We start from the raw sequence: 24623 nt of genomic DNA on the forward strand, positions 1-24623 counted from the left end.
TGTTCACCTCATCCGCATGATGCCTCGCCCCCCCCATTCCATTTTATTGGTAAACTAGGGTGCTCCTCTCCCCTCGCAGGATTCTCAAACTTAGGTGGCCCTGACCTATTACGCATTACTGTCTGCTCTGCACTGTGGTAAACTAGTGCCCTCCACTCACTTCCTGTCTGCATACTCGTGTCATCCGCCTCCCCTCCTTCTCCATGGTGCTCTCTATCTCGCCTATCTACTCTAACTGCTTCTCTATTGACTATCCTGCTCTCCTCACTAAATCTGGTAGGAAAAAGTTTAAAAAGGACATCCTGGTCTCCAACCCAGGCCTCCCTATCGCTGACACCTACACGAGCGCCTGCTCCAGGGAAACTCTTACTGACATTCTCTTTTTCGTGCCTTCACCTGACCTATGGACCCCTCACATGGTCGCTGTGCTCTCTCCTTTCTCCTCCTCTCCCATTAATGGTGGCACCCGTTGGGATGTCCTCTTGGCCCCTTTCCACTCCTCTAAGGCCATCATTAATGTCTATGCTAACGGGACCGTCTTGGTCCAAGGCCCGCAGGCCAACCTTCACCTCTTTGATAGACGCTTCCCACGCCTCATCAACTTCCTCTCCGCTCCCGCTGTCCCCCCTCCTCTGTCCTCGGCTACCTTGCCTCTCCCCTCCCTCCCTGCCCCTTCTCTTGCTCCCTCTTCAACTCCTTCTCTAACACCTCCGCAGGGCGCACCTCTGATCTGTACCCCTCCCCGGAAGTTTTTCAAGGGTGGCAACCTTCTCCACATTGCCACTCTAAATTCTCGCTCTGCCATCAAGCACTCCTCTGATATCTGTCGCCTTCTTGAGGAACTGGACCTCGACGTCCTCGGTCTCACTGAGACATGGTTCACTGCCAGCTCTGCCACCAGCTTCGACACACTCCTACCTGACGGCTACAAGATCCTCTCCATGCCTAGGCCAAACCGCTCAGGGGGTGGTGTTGCCCTTATCTTCCCTGAGTGGATTCCTGCCACTGTCACTCCTACGCAGACCTACTCCTCTTTTGAATGTCTTGTCTGCCGACTCTCTCTCTCTCCTAGCCATTCCCTTACCGTGGCTACTATCTATCGGCCACCTGGTCAAATTTCATCCTTCCTCTCTGAGTGGGCTGACCTCTCCTCCTCACTCCTGTCCTCAACCACCCAACTCCTCTTTCTCGGTGACTTCAACATCCACCTCGATGCCTCCTGTCCCCCCACTGGTCTCTTTCGCGAACTCTGCAACTCTCTCTCACTCTCTATCCTCCCGTCTGGGCCTACTCACTCTGCAGGGCACACTCTTGATGCTCTGATCTCTTCTGACCTTCCCCTCTCCCTCCCTCTCTCCACTCCTCTCTCCTGGAGTGATCACTTTCTCCTATCCTCCCACCTCTCCCTCCCTACCCCACAGGCAAAGCCACCCTCGTCATTGCCACCCACCTTCTCGGTCATCCGACCCATGAAGCGCGTGTCAGTTGAGGCTTTCGCTGCTACCTTCTCGCCCCCTCCTCCCCCCTCGGCTGACTCCCACCCTGACACAGCCCTCTCCATCCTCTATTCCTCTATATCTGATACTCTCGATATCCTTGCCCCCGTCATGAGAATCCGCCTGAAGCCCAAAGCCAAATGTAACTCCTGGTATGACTCGGATCTCGTCACCCTAAAACGCAAGTGCAGGGTGGCAGAGAGGAAATGGCGTGCTTCATGCTCATCCTCTGACAAACTGGCCTGCCGCCTGCTCCAAAGGCAATACCGGCTCTCCGTTCTCACCAAGAAGAGAGCCCTTATCCAAGCCCGCATCTCTGAGGCATCTAACAACTCGGCCGAACTCTTTAAAATCTGCAAGGAGCTGGCCAACCCTGCTGCAGTCTCTACCTCTCCTGTCCCCTCCCAGGCCCTCTGCACCGCACTGGCCTCGCACTTCATCTCAAAAACTCAGGACATCCTGTCCTCGCTCTCCTCCTCTCTCCTCCCTCCCTCTCTTCCCGGCTCTTCCTCTTGCTCTCTTGCAGCCTCCCCTCCGCCCTCCTTCTCTGCTTTTCCACCTTTTTCTGCTGATGAGGTTTCCAGACAAGTCCGATCTATGAAAGCCTCGTCTAAACAGGTTCACCCCTGTTCCTCCAAAACCATCAAGGACCACATCGACTCCCTGGCTCCTGCCTTGGCTGCCTTTTGCAACCACTCATTCGCCTCTGGAGTCTTCCCATCCCCCCTCAAGCACTCCCTTGTGCACCCCCTCCTCAAGAAACCCTCCTCCGACCCCTCCTGCCCGGCCAACTATCGCCCAATCTCCATCACTCCCTTCCTGGGCAAGCTCCTGGAGAAACTGGCCATCTCCCAGCTTAACCTCCATGCTGAATCTGTTGGTAATCTTCATGACCATCAATCCGGCTTCAGAGCGGCCCGAAGCACGGAAACTGCTCTCCTGAACATCCGTGAGGACCTGCTCCTGAACCTCGATTCCAACACTCCCTGTGTTCTCATTCTGCTCGATCTCTCCTCTGCCTTTGACACTGTCAACCATGCCATCCTGCTCAACCGTCTCCGTGATAACCTGGGTATCACTGGTCAGGCTCTGGCATGGCTGTCCTCTTTCCTTTCCGGTCGACCCTCCCAGGTCCAAATGGGCTCCTTCCTCTCTGACATCTTTTTCTCCACCTGTGGTGTCCCCCAGGGATCCAACCTCTCTCCCTGGCTTTTCAACCAGTATCTGGCACTCCTTGCCCACCGCATCGCCGCTCTCTGCCCCTACTTCCAGTGCTATGCGGACGATACCCAGCTCATTTTCAGGCTACCCTCGGCCTCCTCCTCTCCTTCCCTCATCTCCGACTGTCTGTCTGCTATCCAGGAATGGTGTGCCGCCAATGACCTCTGCCTTAACGCCAGTAAGACTGAGATTCTACTCATCGGCACACCCACTCCCTCCTTCCCTGCAGCTCTCTGGCCGGCCTCCCTTGGCCCCCTTCCTGCCCCTACCTGCAAGGCTAAAAACCTTGGGGTCATCTTCGACTCCACACTCTCCTTCTCTCCTCATATATCTGACGTCTCTAAGAAGTCACACTACCAGCTGCACCTCCTCAGAGGTATTCTTCCCTTCCTCTCCTTCCCCCAGAAGCTCACTGTCTCCCGAGCCCTGGTTCTCTCAAGGCTGGACTACTGTAACAGCCTCTATCTTAATCTGCCTGCCTCCACTCTCCGCCCTCTGCAACTTATCCAGAACAGAACTGCGAGACTTGTCCTTGGCCTCAAGCCCAGGGACCGTATCTCTCCAGGACTGAAATCTCTTCACTGGCTCCCAGTGGCTGCGAGGATTAAGTTCAAAACCCTCTGCATTGTCCACAAGGCCTTCTGGGGCCTGGGGCCTAAATACCTTCAACTCTCTCTTCCTAAATATCTTCCTTCACGAGCCCTTCGCTCATCCTTCTCCAACTCCCTCATGGTCAGCCGCTTCTCGAAGCAACGAGCTGGGGGTAGATCTCTCTCCGCAGCAGGGGCCTCCCTCTGGAACAGCCTTCCTGCCTCCTTGAAACTTGAGGAGAACCATCTCCGGTTCCGGAAGCACCTCAAAACCTTCCTCTTCGCTTCTGCCTTCTCTCTCCCTCTCCCCTGCTAAACCTGCTTAACTCCCCACTGAATTCTGCACTAAAACCTGCATCTGAGCCACTCTCAGCGACCTCGGTCCAGGTCCCAGCCACTCTCCACTTGCACTGCCTCCCTGGCTCCCCCTGCACTGTGGGACTGTCACTGCATCCCTACAGCCCCCTTCCCAGCACTTGCTCTGCACTTACCTCGCACTTGCCACCAGCTGGCCCTTTTATTTATTATTTATTATTTATTTATTTTTACGCTACTTACCTTGTACCGCACTTCCCCCCCACCTCCTCCCCCTGCACTTTCTCCTTTTCCCCTTACCTCTGCACTTGCGCGATCTGAATGACACCTGGCCTAGTAGGATCGTTTGTCTGTCTTCCCCTTGTTTCCCTCCCTCCCTGCCTCGTCGCGCCTTGAAACACTTGTGTATAGGCGCGTTACAAATATCATATCATATCATATCATATCACCGCGCCAACCCCCTCTCAATCACTATGCGACTTACACTCTCGCCACTTTTACACCACAGCTCTCGAAAGAACGAACGCTCTAACCAACAAACTCGCTCTCCTATACCCACCAGGCAACCTACCGCACATACCAGCCATCCCACCGCCAGCCACCACTAGCCAACCAACGATCGAGTCCTTTCGTCCAATATCAACTGACCAAATTCTCAAACTCCTCTCTGCCCCCAAGCCATCCGGCTCCCCGCTGGACCCCTACCGGGCCACAACCCTTAAAGAAATGTTTGCATCTACCTGTGCAGGAGAACACGCAAGAACCATCATAAATGACTCACTTGCCCCTGGAATCTTTCCCGACGCATTCAAAACGACTCACGTCAAACAGCTGTTAAAAAAAAAAAACTTCCCTCAATCCCCTAGAGCCCAGAAACTACCACCCCCCCCCCCCATCTCAAACACAAGGTTCCTTGCCAAACTCATAGACCGAACCGCCTACGCCCAACTAAATGCCTTTGTCGAAGCCAACAATCTCCTAGACCCTGCTCAATCAGGTTTCAGAGCCCGACACGGAACCAAAACCACCCTAACCTCAATCTGGGATGACCTTAAAATCATGGCAGACGCCGCGGGATGCACTGCATTAATCCTTCTCGACCTATCAGCTGCCTTCGACACAATCGCTCAATCCTCCTTGACCGCCTCCACTCCCTGGGAATTCGTGGAACCGCTCTAAAGTGGATAGCTTCGTTCCTCAAAGATGGGTACCAAATAATGCTACTCTCCACCTATTCCTCCGAAGCCCGACCAGTCGACACGGGAGTCCCACAAGGAGCATGCCCATCTGCCCTCCTGTTCAATCTCTACTTAATCACCCTCCCACCAATAATTCGCTCACACAACATCCTGTGTTACAACTACGCTGATGACATCCAACTAATTCTAAAACTCCTGAACTCCAAACCCATCTGCCGACCTGACCTCGCTTCCTGCCCCTCGATATAGAGCTCTGGATGACCAGAAACCACCTCTTGCTAAACCTCTCAAACCGAAATCATGGTATGTGGCAACTCTGAACTTCTTCCACACCCACTACCCTGGCCATCTGCCATGGGCAATTCACCGACTCCCTCTAAGTCAGTAAAAAAAACCCTGGTTGCACCCTGGACTCTGACCTAACACTCTCGCGCCAAGTCAACAACGTCTCAAAGTCCTGCCACTACCACCTTAAAAATCTTATGCGCATCTTTCCATATCTCTTCTTTCCCAATAGACTCTCCGCAGTCCAATCAATTGTTATATCAAGACTGGACTACGCTAACCCACTCTACCTCAGAATCCACGCTTACCAACTGAACTACAAAGAGCACAAAATGCGGCTGCCAAACTGCTACTAGTGCTCGGCCCAAGAGACCACCTCTCCCCAGCCCTCAAAACTCTTCACTGGCTTCCGGTGGCCCGAAGGGTGACCTTCAAAACCTTATGCATTTCTCACCGAGCACTGCATAAAACCAGACCTCAATATCTTCAAGACAAGTTAAAACCCTATCAACCTCCACGTACTCTAAGATCTAGCTCCTCCGGCCTCCTAGTCATACCTAAAACAAACTCAGTCAGGTTAGGCGGATCATCCTTCTCAGCCTTGGCCCCCACGCTGTCGGACGCACTCCCGCCCCACATCCGACGTACTGAAGAGCTAATGTCTTTCCGCAAACTACTGAAAACTTGGCTCTTCCCCTAAAAAAAAAAAAGATGACACCAACCCAACAAACTACTTGATCTTGAATAACAATAAGATAAATAACAAAACAACGGCAGGATCCAAGCGAGAAATCGACAACTAATAACCGCTAATGTAAACTAAAAGGAAAAACAAAATAGAATGAGGAAATTAGATGAATGCAGTGACATGGAGAAAAAGAATAAATCGTACGAAAACAGTAATTGAGGTTTAAATTGTTGAAATAGGTGAAATGATTGCAATGGACAAATGAACAAAATGATAGAAACGAATAAAGAGAAGACGATGGAAAGATTAATACAGGAGAATGATGACATGGACTGTATGAGTGAATGGCATAAATGGAAAGTACAGAATAGACGATTCGAGTACATGAGACGGGTGCAGTGCATGAAACGGATGGAGAGCACGGAACCGATCCAGTGCGTATGGCAAGTGACATGATCTGAACGATACATGATGAATAAACGAAGCGAGTAGAGCGGACGAAATCGGTGGAATGGTTGAAGTGCGTGGAACAGATGAGAGCGCGGAGCGGACGGGTGCGTGGAGCTGACAGGTGCCGTATGTGGAAGGTACTGGTATAATATGTGGATGGAGTGCATAAACCAACCTGGAATACACCGATGGGATCGGAGTACATGGAACAGACCAAAGTGCGTGGAACGGGTTGGAGTACGGGGAACGGGTTGGAGCGCATAGAAGTACGCAACATACATGGAATGGTTTAGAGTGCATAGAACGTTTGAAAGAACATGTAAACAATCATATCCCATCACCACGGTTACTCTCTTCTTTACACCACCACTCAACCAGAACACAGATACTATGACACCATTCGGTATAGCTGTTCTCATACCAACATCCGACTCATACTCCGCATCACTCTTAACTAAACACCGCTGGTTACACACCCCCCATCCAGGCATTCTCCTCAGGCCTAACACAGCCAGAATCGATCTGGATAAACCTGCCAGAACGAACACGTGCTCCTGATCTCCCAACCACCACACCTAATGCTAAGAAGCAGCTATTACACGAATGTGAATGCCTCACCAGCTGCACACATATACGGTGCTCACACGCCCCTTAGACTCTCTATACTCTCTCTACTGACTTGAACTTCGGTTCCTGAGGGCATTCAACCTACCAGCGCCTTGAGACTACCAATGGTAAATAAGGCGCTATATAAATGCAAAGTAACATAACATAACTAACATAACTAAAAAAAGTAAGGTTTTCAACAGGTGACCGAAGGTGAGATGATCAGCAGTCCCTCGCAGGGCAAGGGACAGATCATTCCAAGCTTTAGCAGCAGCGACCGAAAAAGCACACCCCCCTGTCTGAAAGTCTGAACCGGGGCACCACCACCACAAGAGCAGATTGAGAGCTCAGAGTGCGTAGGTGCATAATGAACAAACTTCTCCTGCAAATATTCTGCCCCCAGGCCATAGAAGGCGCGATGCACACAGACTTAAAAAGAATACGGCTTTCAACCGTAAGCCATTGAAGTTGCCTCAAAAAAGGGGACATATGGGCTCCAAAAGGAGGTCAGAGGATAGCTCTGGCGGGCACGTTTTGGAGCAGCTGAAGTCGGTTGAGCAGGCGGCAAGGTTGTGCCAAATAAAGTGAATTACCATAATCCAGCCCACTCAGAACCAGCGCTGCCACCACTGGGGCCTGACGCACAGCTTGGATAAAAGGAAGAACCTTCTGAAGAATACAGAGCTTAATATGGACATGGAATTGGTGGGGAGAAAAGGGCTCACTGGTTGCAGGTGTATAAGTCTTCCACCGATGGATTAGTTCAGGCCATTAGAGGGATCCCAGGACAGGGTGAAGATTTCTCAATTTTTGGTACCAATTGCACGAGAGAACCCCCGGGGGAAGCAGACTGGAGCAGATGTTGTGAACTACCTGATCAAACTGCGTTCCAGCAGGCCCTTTCTTGTGTTGAGACAGCAGCAGCATGTCGGTGAGATTCTAGCAGAGCAGTCAAGATTCTGTCAATGTTTCTAGTGACGAGTCCGTAAGGTTACACATGCAACTGGGTAGTCCAGGCCCAGACAGGTGCAGGCCAAATGCAGATCTTGTGATCACTCGGACTGTTGCTTTATACTGCTTGGTCCAACAAATCCAGAAGAGGAAGGCATCAATTTCACATTTTCCTTTTTGACCTGAAGTCAGAGGTCTGGTATGCGGTGGTTGGCTTTGCCACTGCTGGTTGCTGCAGCAGTCCTCCGGTGAGTCTGATTATCCTTCAGCTGCTTTAATCCCATGTTAAACTGATCTCGAGTGCCTCTAGCAGGACTACCGTGAAAGCGCACGCCTTTTTATATGGCAATTTCCCACCTGATTGGGGGGGGGGGGGGGGGGGAGAAATGGGCAACCACGCTTGTAACACAAGTAGCAGCAATTTTGAGCAAATGGTATTAAAAAAAAGCATTTTCACAGTAAAAATTAAAGGTGCACGACTGCGCAAGGAAAAGGCTAAAAACCAGTTCACTGCTACCAGCCTCTTCAAGGCCCTTTGAAAAGTAAAAAGGGGCAGTGCCCCTGCAGCACTCCTTTTGATTTTAGATTGTACACCCCAAACGAAATTAGTGAAGCAAGTAAGCCAGGCAAAAGGGCCTCACTCTGGCCAAAAATTAATAGCCAGACAAAAAACCGATTTGCCTGGGGCACTACATTGAAGGAAAGTTGCTAAAAGAAAAATGTTCCTAACATTGAAGATGGAACAAGTGAGCAGATAGTTCTGACGGTAGAGAAATAAGAATTGGCAAAACTGAGAATGGTGGTAGTGTCAGTCTATTGTGGTGCTCCGGCTAACTATTTTTCTCAGCATGTTCTGGCAGCATTTAAAATTGTTCATTGCAGTCTCGGGGGTGGTGATCAATCAAAAACAACAACAATTGACTGACTTCACATAGATTTGGATAGGCTCCCTCCTCTGGGCATAGAACCGCAGTAGGTGGTGTTTCTCCCCTTCTTCCATGCCTAGCCATCGGCAGGACCCATTGCTTCAGTTAGGACCCCAGCTAATCGTTAACAATGGCCGTCAATTTCTACATCACCATGATATTACATAGTTTGTTCCCACTCACGTTTTGTGGGGGTCCCCCTTGCCCGCCATTTTTGCTCTATAGCCAATCTCCCAGCCCTCGGCATGGCCTCGCATTCCTTCAAACCTGTATTCGTCCCTGTCTGGGATCCCCTGCAACATCTGGAGAGAGTCCATGCTCAGCTGGACCTCGGAGTATTCCTTAATCCAGCTAAGAAGATCCTGCCAGAAGATGTGTATTTTAGAACAATGCCACCACATATGGGAGAGGGAATCCACCTGGTCGCAGCTCCTGGGACACATGGGAGAGGACCCCGGAAACCTATGTGAAATCTTCAATGGGTCCCTATGCCACATCTTCAAATTGGGAAGAGGTTGCCATGAAATGTTATCTGGAAAATCATTTTTACTGAAGTCATTCGCCCATACCATGAGAGGATGAGGGGCGGCAACCTCCCACGGTCCTCTTTGATCTCTGCCAGGATTGAGTCCAAGTTTAGTTTGGCTTAACTAGCCCTGTGAGATCTCACGGCAAAATCCCCCCCCCCCCCCCAAGTACTCCGTCTGCGTCTGTTCTGTTCGACCCTCATCCCCATGTATTGAGAATGGGCAGCCAGGCCGGAGTCGCTTAGGCTCATGGGCATAATGCTGGATTTGTCCACGTTTATTGTTGGACCTAAGAGGTGTCTGTAGCTCTTGATTTTCTCCAAGAGCTTGGGGCGAGAGGAGCCCATATCCATGAGATAACCCAGAATGTCGTCTGCAAAGGGGGATAATTTAAACTCCACCTCCCTGCTTTGTATAATCTTGATCCAGGTTTGTCCTGAACGCAATAGCGAGCGGCTCCATTGTGAGTGCATACAGGAGTGGGGACAGCGGGCATAGTGTCACGTGTCAGGCAGGAGGAATCGGATGGGACATTATTGACCCAAACTCGTGCCGTGGGACGCAAACATAGAGCGTCTACCCACATCAGAAAACCCTAACCCAGGCCCATCCTCCCCAACACATCTTCATGAAGGGCAACTCAATCCTGCCAAAGGCCTTTTCCAAGTCGATCGAGACCAGGCAGGCGTTCCCTTGGGGTGTGTCAACCTGATGCATAAGGTTGATGGATTTTTGAATACTGTCTGAGACCAATACCCTCGTATGAAGGATCAGGAATGGAACCAGGGTTTCCAATCTGGAGCCCACGATTTTGGCCAAGATTTTAACGTCCGTATTTAGCAGCGAGATTGGGCGGTAAGGGGCACATCTCGTTGGGTCCCTGCCCTCTTGTGTATTGCGACTATCGTGGCCTCTAGCATTGAACTTGGCAAGGCTCCCCCTCTCACTCCCCAAATAACACCTCCTTGAACACCCTAACCAGGTAGGGGGCTAGGGGAGATCTGAACCTTTTGTAAAATAGGACGGAGAACCCATCGCTCCCAGGTGCAGTCCCTGTCTTTCATTCCCTTGATTGTCCGCACTATCTCCTCCTCAGGGAAGAGCCAGGTGGTCTAGGAATGCGGCTATTTGCTCATCCCCCGCCAGTAAATTCAGATGAGTATAGATTTTCATAGAAGTTGGCGAATTTCTTCCCTATTCCTCTCGGATTCGAGAACCACCCTGCCCCTCTCTCCCCTGATCAACACCTATCGTCTTTCTTTTTCTTCCTCTCTTAGCTTCCAGCCCAGGATTCTGCCCGCCTTCTAGCTCCCTCTCATGGTATTTCTGCTTTGGAAATAGAAGTTGCTTTTCTGTGCCTTGGACTAGGATGGCTTTGAGTTTCCCCCTGTAGAGCTGCAGTTTACCCACCCTGCATGGCATGAGATAGGTGCCACCGGCTGCAGTTCCCTAATCTTCCCTTAGCTCATCTTCCTGCGCTCTTCGTTCTTTCTTTTCTGGGCTCCTATCCTGATGAGGTCCCCCTGCAAGGTGGCCTTGAAGCCTTCCCAGAGAGACTGAACCCCAACCTCTCCATTATTATTAAAGCAAAATAGCCTGTAATTTCCGACGGTATTGTCTGGAATAGCTCCCTATCCTTTAGCAAAAAGTCATTGCAGCGCCACCCTCCCGTGGGCCTCTGACTAAGGTCGCCACTTTGACTCTAGCCATATCGTGGTCTGACCATGGGACTGGTATGACACAATAATCTTTAACTTGGGCCTTCACCTCAGTTTCCACCAGTATCAAATGAATCCTAGAGAAGAGTTGTGAACTGCTGAGATGAAAGTGTAGTGTAGGGTCTATCTCCACCCCGCCCCCTCCCTCCACTAGCGCATCTGTAAGACCCAGCTCCTGGTTGATCTCCCTAAACCTGGAGGTCCCTTTGTCCAGTTTATCGCCCCTCCCGTCATCCATCCTCTTGCGATATTTGTCTGGGTCTAAGACCATGTTACAGTCTCCACCCACCACCAGTCGGCCCTCCACAAAGAGCTGGAGGTCGTTTTTGGCCCCCTCACAGAATTCCACCTGTCCCACGTTGGGGGTGCAGAGCGAAAACACAGTTAACCTTTCGTCATACCAGAAACCCTTAATGAACAGTAATCGACCCCCCCCCCCCGGCTCCCTCTGTATCCCGTCCACCACCAGGCCCAGTCGGGCCGAATCACCACTCCACTCTTATTCACCTCACTCAAAGCCACGAAAAGCTCTCCTCCCGGCCCCACCCCCAGTCGGGTTTCCCTTCCCCTCAGCCAGTGTGTCACTTCTGCCATTAGAAGATCTAACATGGCCCTTCGGAATTCCTTCATGGTCATGGACCTTTTAGCAGGAGAATTAAGCCCTAACGTTAAGGGAGCCAATCACCAGGTCAGCCACCGAGGTCATGACTAAGTTCTTCAACCTCGCCTTGCCCCCAGAATATCATGAGACATGCTAAACCATATCGCTGAACATGCTGAGCCCCCCTGCATGGCTGTTGCCCCAAACGCTAAACCAATAACCCACCCTGCTCTTTCCAACTTGCATGGCCTCAGCCAGTTCCCCCCCCCCCGCTCCCCTTTGCTGCCTCTTCCCACCAGCATCTGATACTGAGACACTCCCCACCACCTTCCAGGATAGGATCACCAAAAAGGTCTGAGTCACCAGGACTCATTTAACAAGCGTCTCATTCATCTTAAGCCAACCCCCCTCACAAGAACCTCCAATGACATTTCCTTCAATCTCCGCTCTCCTCGGAACTACTACTTTACCTCCCCCACCTCCCCTGCGGGCCTGTGGTCTCTCCCGAGCCTGAATCCCAGAGCTGCGAGTCCCCCCATGAGTTCTTCCAACACAACTGATGTCGCTCTCCATCGCCAGCTGGTAACTCTGGCTGTCATATTCAAAGTTTAGTGAGAACGGGATCCCCCAACGGTATTGCACCCCATTGTCCATTAGACACTTGGTGAGGGGGGGGGGGCATACATTCTTGTGGTGAGGGTGAGAGCCGAAAGGTCTTGGAAGATGGTAATCTGAGCCTCGCTGTGGTTGATTGGGCCCACCTTCATGAGGGCCGCCCGATGGCAGACACTCTGTGGGTCTGTGCTGTTCTCCCTCTATGCTGTAGCACTGGTACTGTCATTCGGGTCTCCTCCTCTCTGTCAGCTTTGGCCGCCCCGGGGTCGATCCTGCCCCCTCCTTATTTGTCACTGTTGCCAAGGGGTATTGGGGTGGGGGGGGGGGTTCCAACACTGGACCAGGCCATCCTCCTGTATCACCTGCCTGGCTCCACAGGGGGGTGGCCCTCTTCCCCTGTGCAGCGAGGGTGGCCCCTCCGCTACTTCTCCCTCTGTTGTGCTGTCTGCCACTGTGGTCAGCGTGGGAACCCTCTCCTGTCGACGTAGAGCAGAGTGGCACCACATGTGTCCAGGGCAAGTACCAGAGTGGCTGGATGGGGGCAGGGTGAAACGCGTGGGGCCACGCCTTGGCCTCCTACTCCTCACTGGGGCCCCGCAATCCAGGCACCAGCCTCACTCGCCTGGGGGACCAGCTGTACTTGTTCTTCAATCCCCTTTTCGGGCTGTCAGATGGTGGGGGGGGGACCCCAGCAGTCTACTCCTGCAGCCACGCTTTGAACTCAAGGCTTGGGGTCCAGGGGTTTGGAATGACCTACACTTATCCATCAGGCAGCTTCCCTCGCTTGCTCAGTTCAAAAAAGCATTAAAAACGAATTTGTTTGATGGCAGAGGATTCTAAACCTGCCCCCTCTTTCTTCCCCTGGTCTCTGAAATATATCCATGTTTTCTCCACTGCTATCTCTGTTCGTATGGTCTCTTGGCGCCCTGAGGCCTGCGGGCGAGTTGGCGCTTAATAGAAATTCTATAGAATAGTCCACCCAGCGCCTCTGAGACACTGGATGCGGGGTCCACCGCAATCTGGGCCCTGCGTTCCCTGTGCCGACCACTGGGGTTCGCTGATTCTCCCTCCTCTGCGGCTAGCTCGGCCGCTATGTCCCCTCACGGGGGGCGCCAACAAAATCACTTTCTGGGAGGGTTGAGGGATGGCTCAGTCCTTATTCCTGTTGCAGACCCGGATCGCACGGAAAGCTCTGCTTAGCTCCATGCGTCCCCTGGTGGCCTCCTTGTTCGTTTGTTCTTTTTATTTATTGTGCGTTTCGTTAATTACAAAACTTTAAGCACATCAAATAAGTAATTAAAGCAATCAATTATTTAATCAATGTCACCATAATACGTAAAAGAATACAAAAATACAGGATTTAGTGTATAAAAGTACTTACAAATGTGTTCAATATCCATCAATGAATTTGCGCACATTAATCAAATCTCTTCAAAGCTTGTTGTAATTGCCAGTTTAAAGGAAATATTTTTTTGTAGCATAGTCACAGATACATAGTTTGTGGTCAGAAATTACCACAAATATTAGATTATTTTAAAAATCTTACAGGCAGGCTTTAGATGAGATGGGACAATAGTAGACCTCACCTGTGTGGCATGTGCTGCTTATACACACAAAGCCGTGGTGGTTAAAAAAAGGGACAGTGACCTGTTTGCTTGCATTTGTTTTTTTGTCCTAATTTTAGGAACTAATATGTGTAACTGCGCTACTTAATCCATTAGCCAAGCCACTAGGCAGGATAGAACCCTCCCCGACCCCACCCACCCCAACATGAGGTATATGAACAATACAGATTGCACATTTGTTGTTGTGCAGGATGAAAGGAGGTAGCAAAGGCCAAACATATGAGCAAATCCTCTATTTGAGAGGATCTCTTCCAGATCCCCCAAGTGTGAAAGGCTCCACTATAGCTTCTGGGAGTACAGAATGCCCTCACCTCACTGCTATGAGTGAAATCTTTGGAGGTGGATGTGAGTGCCCTCCAAGCATCTCGAGAAATGACTGGGTGTGGGATCTTCACATGGTAGTACTGCAGGGTTAGGGAGCAGATAGGGTGGGGGTGAAAGAATAGGAAGAAAGGTAGTATTGAGACCCTATTGTTAGCAAGATGGAAGGTCTTACAAGGGCCTTGGGTGAAAGTCACCAGAGTGAGGGGCAAAACTAATTCTGCTTAATTGGACACCTTTCCTGGTTTGCTAGTCTACAACTTTATAAAAAAAAAATATACTTTAAGCCCAACAATGTCCTTCTACCCCTAAATGCGATTTGTAGCTAAATGTAAAACTGCGCCACTTCTGCGCTTTTTCCTTTCACCAACGCAGGTTTTTGTATGTTTGCTTTTTGTAGATGGCCCGCACGCAGAAGAACAAGGCCACAGCTCACCACTTGGGACTGCTGAAGGCTCGCCTTGCCAAACTACGTAGAGAACTCATCACACCCAAGGGAGGTGGTGGAGGGGGGCCGGGAGAAGGTTGGTGCTGCTTTTACTTTTTATTTTTTTTATTTCACCACTCTCCATTTCTCGCTTAGCAAAGCATAATCTTCCCCTTCAACCTGATTGTGTGAAATCATCAATACTTGAAAATTGTTGTGAATGTTAGCTGAAGTAAATGCAGATATTTGAGAAGGGTAGCGAATGACTGGCGTTGGGAACAATGTTCTTTTTGCTGCTTTCACTCTATAGACCTCCTATAGATCACCATCTTTTTGGTAGTGTTTTTAACCTGCCCTGGCTTTTGGAGGCAAGTGCAGCCTTTTTGCTTTACTTGCCTTTCCAATCTGCTATTTCGGAGGCACTGATCAGTCCCTATGGCTATCAGTGCAGGAGAACTGTTCACCATTGTGATGTTTTACACTGCACTCTTCACCTTACAGGAAGGTGTGGTTCAGGATACTTTTTCGCCCATATAACGTTTTTTGCATGATGTGTCAAAGATGGGCTGGTGCAGTGGATATTTTTCAGCCTTGTTTTAAAAAAAAAAGTATTTGATGTTCCCGCGTGCACTTTTGCATTTTACCGCATAATGCCTTTTAGAGGTCCCCTGTCATCCCACCAGACACATCCACCAAAGACAGCATCTGGTGCACTAATATTCAAAACACACTTCTTGGGAAGATGGCTTCTCTCCAACCCAAAATTAGTGACTAGTTTGCAATTTAACCCGCAACCTAATATCCATTTGACCAAAAACAACCCTAGCCTTGACTCGCTGAAACCATTCAGTTTTTCACCCCTCTGTTACTGAAGTTGAAAATATTAACCGCCTTAAACCAAGGGGACCTATGTCCCGCGCCTATCATTAAGGAGGCCTCTCATGACCTAGCTCCTTTCATTACTACTTTCATCAACTTCTCTTTCAGCACCGGGATAGTACCAGACAATTTGAAGGAATCCTGGGTTATCCCGCTCTTAAAAAAAACCACCACTGGATGATAACATACCAACCAATTACAGGCCCATTACTACAGTGCCTTTTTTTTAACTAAAAATCCTCGATCGAGCTGCCTACTTACAGATCCAAGACTACCTTGAATCTAACAAACTCCTGTGACTGAGGCAATCGGGGTTTCGTCTGCGGCACGGTACTGAAACTGCCCTCATTGACCCAGATCGAAGATCTAAAGAATGAGGGTAAACTTGCCCTACTACTTCTACTTGACCTTTCAGCGGTGTTCGATCTTGTAAATCACCAAATACTGTGTCGACAACTCAAACTAGTTGCCAACTTCTCGGATAAAGCAACGGCCTGGATCAGTTCTTTTCTGGATAACAGATCCATGAGGGTCCCACCCCACCCACAGGCGGCGGCAAAACCCTCACCCGTCACCTGTGGGGTACCACAAGGATTGTGTGTCTCCCCTACTTTGTACAACATGTTTACAAAGCCACTTTACGATATTCTGGACTATCTGGGTGTCACCTACACTAATTATGCTGACGACACCCAGATACTCATCCCCATCTCTGGAGACCATACTACTGACTCTCTGGCTGTTCACTCCATCTACCAAGTCATCCAAGCCTGGATGGCACAACACGGACTCTGTCTGAACGACGAAAAGACAGAGCTCCTCATCCTCGGTTCTCACCAGACTAGACCCTTTGTTCAACTCCTTCATTATTGATGGCAACACCATCAAGGTCTCCAAGGATCCAAAAACATTAGGTATCAATATTGATTCCACTCTATCCTTGATTAGACAAACTAATGCAGTCTCTTCCGCAGCTGCTTACACCTGCAAGCTTATCACAGCCAGTCTCCCTTTCTTATCTCCAGCCAACTTAACTAAACTAGCCAGGACACTGGTGTTGTCTAAAATCGATTACTGTAACGCCCTCTACCTTGGCACTAACCTTTGCAATTTAAACAAGTTACAAATCATCCAAAATGATGCCATCAGAGCTGCACTAAATATCCATAGGAACCAACATATCTCTGACACAAGATGCAGTATGCGCTGGCTCTCAGTAAGACAACGAATCTCCTTGAAAACACTTGCTTTTACACACAAATGCCTTCGGACTAAGCACCCAGCTACCTGACCAATAGATTATCTGTCCACACCTCTAACAGACCCCGCAGAATTGCTCAGACTAACTTCCTAACCATACCCCGCTTCAACCTTCAGAGATCTGGCGGGACCAGCTTCCCAGTATTGGCTGCCAAACTCTGAAACTCGCTCCGCAACCCGCTAAGAGTGGAACCATCCTTCCAGAGATTCAAAAACATGGCCAAAACTTGGCTTTTTGCCCAAGACTCTCTCCCGACCACCCACCAGCCTCCACTCATGCGATAGCCTCCACCCTCACCTTATGTAAATATGTTACTGTTCATCCTTGCTTTATGTGTATGTTCATATTTGTAAGTTATCTGTAATGCTTTGTCTGCCTATACCATGTTGTATACTAAGATGCGCCCGGATGCCCCTGGGCCTGTTGCACTTTATAAATAAAATAAATACAAATAGAGTACCATATACTTTAAAATGTCTTGCCACAAGATTCTCCTCTGTCCTTTGGCCATCTCCATCTTGTATTGTGGCCTTCTTTCTGCTCTCACAGGGCTGGATTTACCATATATACGCCCTTTCCCGGCCAAAGGATGTGTTTGTGGCCGGATGTGGGGGCTGGGGCTGTCTGGTCCCAGTCCACATCCTGGGCAAATTGTGTCTGTTGATGGGCAGATTTGGTGGCCAGAGGCTGTCAATGAATGGGAAGCCCTGCCAGTTTGAATAGTGCAGATCTTTACCATGGAGCTCTGGGTGACTACAGCTCGAATCATGGATGAATGGAGGACCTTTGCAGCCATACATTATATTGTCATTGGAGCCAAGACTTCTACGGAGAGGAGCAGTCGGTGAACAACCGGAACTAGTGTTTGCAGCCAACCAGTATTGTCTTAATCGTCCCAGCAAAGCCATGCTCATTTGATCCCGCCCTTGGAAGCTTACAAATGTGTCCCAGAACTACCCTGTTGCTGACCATCTTCCTCGTGGGCTACTCCACTGCCTCAGTCATCATCCTGAGTTCAGACTCTGCAAACCCTTGCGTTGTGAAACAAGAGCCCCCCCCCGGCAGTTGCAACTCTCCAGCACGAAGAGGAGACTTGCAGGACTAACCTCTTTGCTTCTGCTACAAGGGTCAACTACCGCCCTTTCTTCGCAGGTGTTGTGGAACTTAATTTCTTCATGCCGTCCAGAGCCAGGATCAGACTAGCCAGACCTAGATCCCGACCATGTGACCTCCTGGACCTCCTCCATCATAACAGACACTGGGGGGGGCACATTTTGGGATGTGTAGGGTGATTAAGGAACTCCTGTTCTACCTGTGTGAATCGGAGTACAGGAGGTGAATACACATTCTTGTTCCTACCTCCTGTAGGGTTTAACTGGCGTAAAGTCCCTGCCCTAACTCTAACTCTACCTTGCCTGACCGTGATTGGAGGAGTTCTGTTCAAGGATTCTCCCCGGACTGCCCCTGCGGTGGTGGGGATTGGGTATCCTAAGAACTTTACTGTCCTTGTTCTTCAACTTTGTAACCCCTACAAACTGCCTCTTGACTTAACTTTGACAACCCTTTTTCATACTACCTTAAGACTCCGGTCCTCCTGCAAAAATCTTTTAGCAAGGGAAGGACATTTAAAGGGTAGAACCTTAGAATTATAAGATTGTGATGGCTCCTTTTTCATAAATATTTACTTCTCTAAAGTGGTTTACTAGCACTGTTCTTGTTTCACTTGCTTTGCTACATTAGTGTCCCAATATGTATCCAACTGTATTCAAAAGTAAATTGTTGGTGCTCTGTAGAGAATTTCTAAAGGGTTGGTGCTCTATAGAGAATTTCAAAAGGAAAAGTATGTTTAGTGTAATCCGTACCTGTGGTTTTAATTGCCAAGATGTCCAAAGCCTAAATAATAACCTGCGGGAAGCAAGGGCGTGGGTGTTTACTCCCGCCTGGGTGCCCTGGGAGTTCTCGTTGCTGCTCCTGCTGCCGGCTGGAAGCCCTGACCCCACCGCACCAGCATATCTACAGCGGGCTTCAGCCGCGAGGGTGGAAACCCGCAGGAAATTAGGGTGTAGGTGTTTGTGATCTGCCAGGGGAGAGTATCTGCCCCAGTTACAGTTGAAACTATTTGTGACCCTGGGAGGTGGGCGGGGCTAGTGGGGGAGTCGGCACCTGAGAACTTTAGCAGCACCTACAGCTTCCGTGGGACTATTCCAGCCCCTGCGCTAACTCTTTGCCTGAATTTACCAATCTTTCTCGAAGGGGATCAGAAGTTGGTCATGATCAAGAAGATCAAAAGCCGCTGATATCCAGCAGGCCAGAGCGACCTCCATCCGAGATTCTCAACATGTGCATCTGCAGATCTAAAATAGCGCTCTCTGTACCGTGGAGGGTTTTAAAGCCAGACTGTCTGGGATGCAGGATAATAGACCTCTCCACAAAGGCTTGTAGTTGGTTAGTAGCATATTAATCAAGCATTTTGAGCAGGAAATGACAGTTGGCGATGGGGGCGCAGGTTACCAAGGTCACTGGGTCCAGTCCTGGTTTTTTAACCAGAGGGTTGATGGTGGCTTTCTTTATGGAATCAGGGTCTTGAATACTGTCAAGAGGAGTTGACAAATCTTATCAAAAAGGGTGCAAAGATCTCCTTGTAGTCCAAGAAAGAATTAGGCGAAATGGTGTTCTCTGGCCACTGGAAGGGCGCATAGTCGAGAGGGTGGCCTTCATGTCGGCAAGAGAAACAGGAGCAAAGTTAAACCTATGCTCTGATTTATTGATCAGAGGAACGGGAGGAGGACAGAAAGGTAGAGGTTTATCAAGTTTAGCTCTGATTTTGTCCCGTGCCTTGTCCACCTTGGCTTCTGTATATCAGCACAGACTTGGTCTGTAGAAGCTATAGCGAAGGAAAGAGTACTGGGTTCCTCTAAAGACTTCACAATCTCAAGTTTTTTTCGAACTGTTGATTTTTATAACAATGTTTTTTAGCTTTGTTAATAGCTATCATGTAGTCTTTGTCAGAGATCTTACACTGGGCTTTGTTGTCTACTGAAGGGCATTTAAGCCATTTGGTCTCCGCCTGACGTTTTTGAATTTTCATTTGGCACAGATCCTGTGTGAACCACTTCTGGTGGGAAGGATTCTCTCTAACCAGTTTGCTCCTAACTGGCGCCACACGTTTCAGCATGGAGAGCTTAAGGTTATTAAAGGTACCAGTAAGAATAGCAATGTCCAGATCAGATGTGGCCGACATGAAGCTGTCAAGGCAGTCTTTCAGGTCCAGCTGCGTAATCTTCTTAAAGTTCTGGTTTAGAACCATTTTCGCAGGGTTTAGTGGTTTAGGAGATGGGCTAGGAGTAAGAATTGTAAAGGAGACATGGTAGTGGTCGGACCAGATGCAAGGGAGAGTGTCCATCATATTAACCGAGATTATTTACTACAACCCATTCAAGGGTGTGACCCTTAATGAGTGGGCGCAATTTTAAGGAAGTCGAGGTTATTTAACACCTGCTCTAGAATGGTTGCTTGCTAGTTGGCGACGTCATTACGGCAACCAACTAGCAAGCTGGAACAGTTGGGTCCTTGTAATTTATTGAGACGGTGGAAAAGATCTTCATCAAAATTAGGTGTTTGAGCTGGAGGACGATGGATCAGGACAAGGTTAATGCAACTATTCGTTGACTCTGTCGGTTTGGGATGCAAAACCTCACAATCCTTGAAGGAGCAAGGTGATTCAAAGAAATGGTGATTATTTTTTTTGCTACATTAGCAACAATATTATGCAGGGTTGCCTCAGACTGAGAGGGAAGGAAAGATGTATCGTCCATCTCGGAGTCTAAACCGCGAGGCAGGGGTAGAACGCAGGATTTTTTTTTTTTAAGCTGTATTTAGTGGCTAAAGGCAGGGCACCTGCGAGGGCTTATCTGAAGGAGACCTATTTATCCACGATGGCAAGGCGGTGTGCCTTTTGGGCAGCAGGCAGCAGATTGAAGCTATCTGGGTAACCCATGTTGGTACCGGCGGTAGTTCGCCTGTTGCTTACAGGACACAACTGTGCTATGGGACTACAACTGTGCTATGGGACTACCCCCGTAAGCAAAATGCGGATTAGATCGGAGTATGTCTTTCCATACCCTTCCAAGGAGTACCAGGCCACCGACTGTGTGCAGCAGCTTCTATCAGAGGACGGACAGAGGACAGTGAAATGTACAGCTATTAACAAGGAACAGCGGTCTGCACACAATGCGCACAGTATATTATTCCTCGCAAGGTTTAAAAAATGTACAAAGCACAGAATACCCGAAAGGCAGACTCTGGGAGGAAGACGCCAACACGTCGATTATGGCGATGACTGAGGGAAGAATGGGCTTGTCTCGGGTGCGCATGTGTGCCAGGTTGCTGGATTTGTGGAGGCTGGGGCTGCTGGGAAATGTAGTTTCCCCGGCCACGTAGCTCAAGCAGAATGCACAAAGCCAAATGCTGCTTTTAAAGTGAGTAGATTAACCTCACATGTAGCCAGGCACACAATCCACAGAGCGTTATGGAATTTCACAAGTATTTTCAAAAGTACTTCAATTAAAGCGCACGAAACACACATTCAGTTTTGGTAGCGGCAAGATAACGCATGTTAACGGCCTCTTCTCTGGCGCCCATTGCTCAATTTGCATCTTGTGGCTGTCATTCAGGCCCGCCCTTGGAACTACTTGTTTGGCCCCTCACCCATGGATGGCACCGGCCATTGAAGTTGTCCACCCTTGGTCGTCTTCTGTCCTCCCTGCAGTGGATCTAATGGACCTGGCCTTGGAGGGATGTTGCAAGGGGAAAGCATTATTTGTCCTCCTTTCAGCACTTTCAGCAAGTCTGTCAGCTGCAAATTTGGGTGCCAGCTCCTTGCTACGCTTAGCCTGAACGCACCGCCAGCACCTCCCTTCAGCCTCATCACCTACAGAACCCAACACTATCCGGGGCTGCTCCTGTGATCGAGTGAACTGCCCGACATAAAAAAAAACACTATTGGCTTTGACTAAGGTTTTGACAGAGGCCAAGGGGGAGGGAGGGGCGTGGAGGGTTGGAGACGGTCTTATCAGGGGACTGGCTTAGGGGCTTTGGCCCAACTGTTGACGTGGTGTCGTATCCCATGTCCTTGACCGTCCTTTGGTTCTGGTGCCCGGTATGCTCCAACCGTGACGAGGCAAACGGAGGCAGACCAATCTCCAAATGTACTCGGAGAGCCCACTAAGGTCCCCATTCTGGGGTTTGGGTACCCAATTTAGGAGGGCCATGCCCTGAGGAACCTGGCTATCAAGCGTCCCGTTGGGAGGGCAACCAATGTATTGGGGTAAGATTTTCATAGTAATGATGATCTTCCTGACCTGTGTCAACCCCAGAACATTTTGCTTTACTGGTGGATTATTTTTCCCTTATACCTCCAGTGAGTGGGAACCTATTTCCACACTCGCAGAATCCCTAACTCTTTTTATGGTTGTCATTTCTAAGACTCTCCATAGTGTCTTTTAAAGGTTAACCTCTTTAACAACTATTTTGCAAGAAGTGCCTATTGTTGCTGGGTTGCCCTAGGGGCTCCCCTTTTAATTTTCTCTGGCTAACCTTGAGAGAACTACAGTTCCAACGGGTAGAAAGGCTCTTGAGATCCCTTTACATTTTATTTGGTGAAACCAGCACACCCCACCTTATGTGGAATGCTGGGGAGTTACAATGTATCCCCTTTACACTAAAGCTGTAGCAATTCTGTTAGTGACATGCTTACCTTCAATGGCTGGTGGCAGTGATACGTTTTATTTATTTGGGGCCCCTTTACCACAGGCTTTGTGCACAGCCACGGTAAAGGCACCCATGGGTGCTCATCTTACCAAAATGGCCCCTCTTGTTTTTTTGCCATTTCAGTGTTCCTTGGACTCTCTGCCCAGGGTCCAGTCTGTCAAAGAAATTGGTGTGTAAGTTTCCCAACTGTGTCCTGCTCCCCCTGACTTGCTGTTAGCCTGTCCAGAATAAGTCTGCATTAGGTTTTACCTAGAATAACCTAGTTATTTATAAAGAGGAACACTGGATTTTGCTTTCCCTGTTCTGTTTTAGACCGACACAGAAACAGTCTTAGTTTATTAGTTGTTGATGGCTCTTTGAAAAAGTATACTGGTTTTACTTACCTTGAGTTAACTGTGTGTCATCCTAAAATAAGTTACAAGAGTCTGCTTATCTCAATCAGTGTTTCACTGATCTCAAAAGAACAAGGCTGTAATTGAATGTTACATCCTTAAGTTTTACTCCCTTTGTATAACTGTATGCTATCACAAAAATAGTTTACTGTACCTAGAATTAGTGTAAAACTAATCACAAAACTTATATTGTCCAGTTGACTTGTGTGATTTCTCGCTGAGCATCACAGTTCAACTTTTAGGGTCTACTACCCTCGTATTACTGAATGTAATCTGAAAGTAACCATTGGTTTTACTCCCCAAGAATAGGTGTGTCTTATACTGAATGTGTTTAAAAACGTTTGACTTACCTAGAACTATGGTTGGGTGTTCCAAATAAGGTTCTATGCTTTGGTCTGTACCTTCAAGCATTGCGTTGTTAGGTAAGATTTTCACAGAAATGGTAAATCTTCCTGACTTGGGTGAACCCCAGAACTTTTTCCTTTACTAGTGGGATATTTTTCCTTAATACCTCTGTGAGTGGGAATCTTTTTCCACACTCACAGAATCTTTAACTCTTTTTGTGGGTGTCATTTCTTTGGACTCCATAGTGTCTTTTTAAAGTTATCCTCTTTAACAACATTTTGGCAATAAGTGCCTGTTGTTGCTGGGTTGCCCTATGGGCTCCCCTTTTTAACTTTCTTTTGCTAACCTTGAGAGAACTACCGTTCCCAAGGTTAGAGGATCTTTGGATCCCTTTTTACATTTTATTCTGTGAAGCCAGCACCCTGCCACCTTATGTGGAGTGCTGGGGAGACAATGTATCCCATTTCACACTATAACTGTAACAATTCTGTTACAGGGACAAGCTTACCTTCAATGGCTGGTGGCAGTGATACTTTTTATTAATTTGGTGCACCTTTACTGCGGGCTGTGTTCACAGCTGCAGTACAAGCACCGAAGGGTGCTCATTTTACCAAAATGGCACCGGTCTTTAACCAATTTAGTGTTTCTTGTTACTTCCCCTGACATCCAGGGCGGGAAATTCCATTGTGTTTTTTAAAAACATTTTTTTTATCTTTGGGGGGCAGGTAGCGAGGGAGGAGTCCAAAACTCCACAGCCCTTTGTCTTCCTCCTTGCCTGAATGGGGACAAATCCCAGTGCGCAGGGCTGTCTGTTCCGATTGGACAACCAGACCGCCCGTCTTTTAAAATACGGGGAGAGAATGCAGAGGTTGTGCTGTAGTTCCTGATAAATACTGCGAGCTGAAGAGAAGTCGACCACTGGAACCGAAACCAAAGAGGAAGATGAAGGAAAAGCTGCTGAAACTATTTCCAGCAACCACAGCGCCTGCTGTGTAACCAGAGCCTGCTGTAGCCCTTCCTTCCAGTCTACCTGGGGACTCTGAAAACGATGACCCAGAGCCTGGTGAGACCCACTAGACTCAAGGAGACCTGCATTTTGAGCCATCTAACGCGTTGCTGCGACCTTGCGTTGCCGCAATACACTGTGGCCTTGAGTGCGGTGCAGTCTTCTGAATCTCGCTGAAACTTCGTGGGCATCCTAGTGGATCTCCAGAGACACGAGTAGTCTGAAAAGTCCCCTCAACAGAGAGCTGGACGTTTGTAACGACGAGAATTCAACTGTGATTTTCTGTCCTGTGCTCCTTTTTGAAAAGGTGCCAAATCCGCAGAACTGTATTCAGCCATGAGGAAAACCTTGCCTAGAGCCTTCATCGATCCCCGCTGAAAAGTTCCTTCTGAGGTCTTGTTTTCAGTCAC

At 48.9% G+C, this 24623-nt stretch overlaps 1 protein-coding gene across 1 annotated transcript in view; it reads left to right on the forward strand.

Annotated features, from left to right (window-relative positions):
- The window catches only part of DRG1 (developmentally regulated GTP binding protein 1), a 183912-nt gene that overhangs the window by 38744 nt on the left and 120545 nt on the right, over positions 1–24623 (forward strand). The window contains exon 2 of the mRNA XM_069619808.1: positions 14535–14658. Coding sequence (XP_069475909.1) covers positions 14535–14658 — 124 coding nt within the window. The remainder of the gene's footprint in view (positions 1–14534; positions 14659–24623) is intronic.

The sequence above is a fragment of the Ambystoma mexicanum genome, chromosome 10, assembly GCF_040938575.1.
Source record: "Ambystoma mexicanum isolate Mex_15411 chromosome 10, UKY_AmexF1_1, whole genome shotgun sequence".
Lineage (NCBI taxonomy): Eukaryota > Metazoa > Chordata > Amphibia > Caudata > Ambystomatidae > Ambystoma > Ambystoma mexicanum.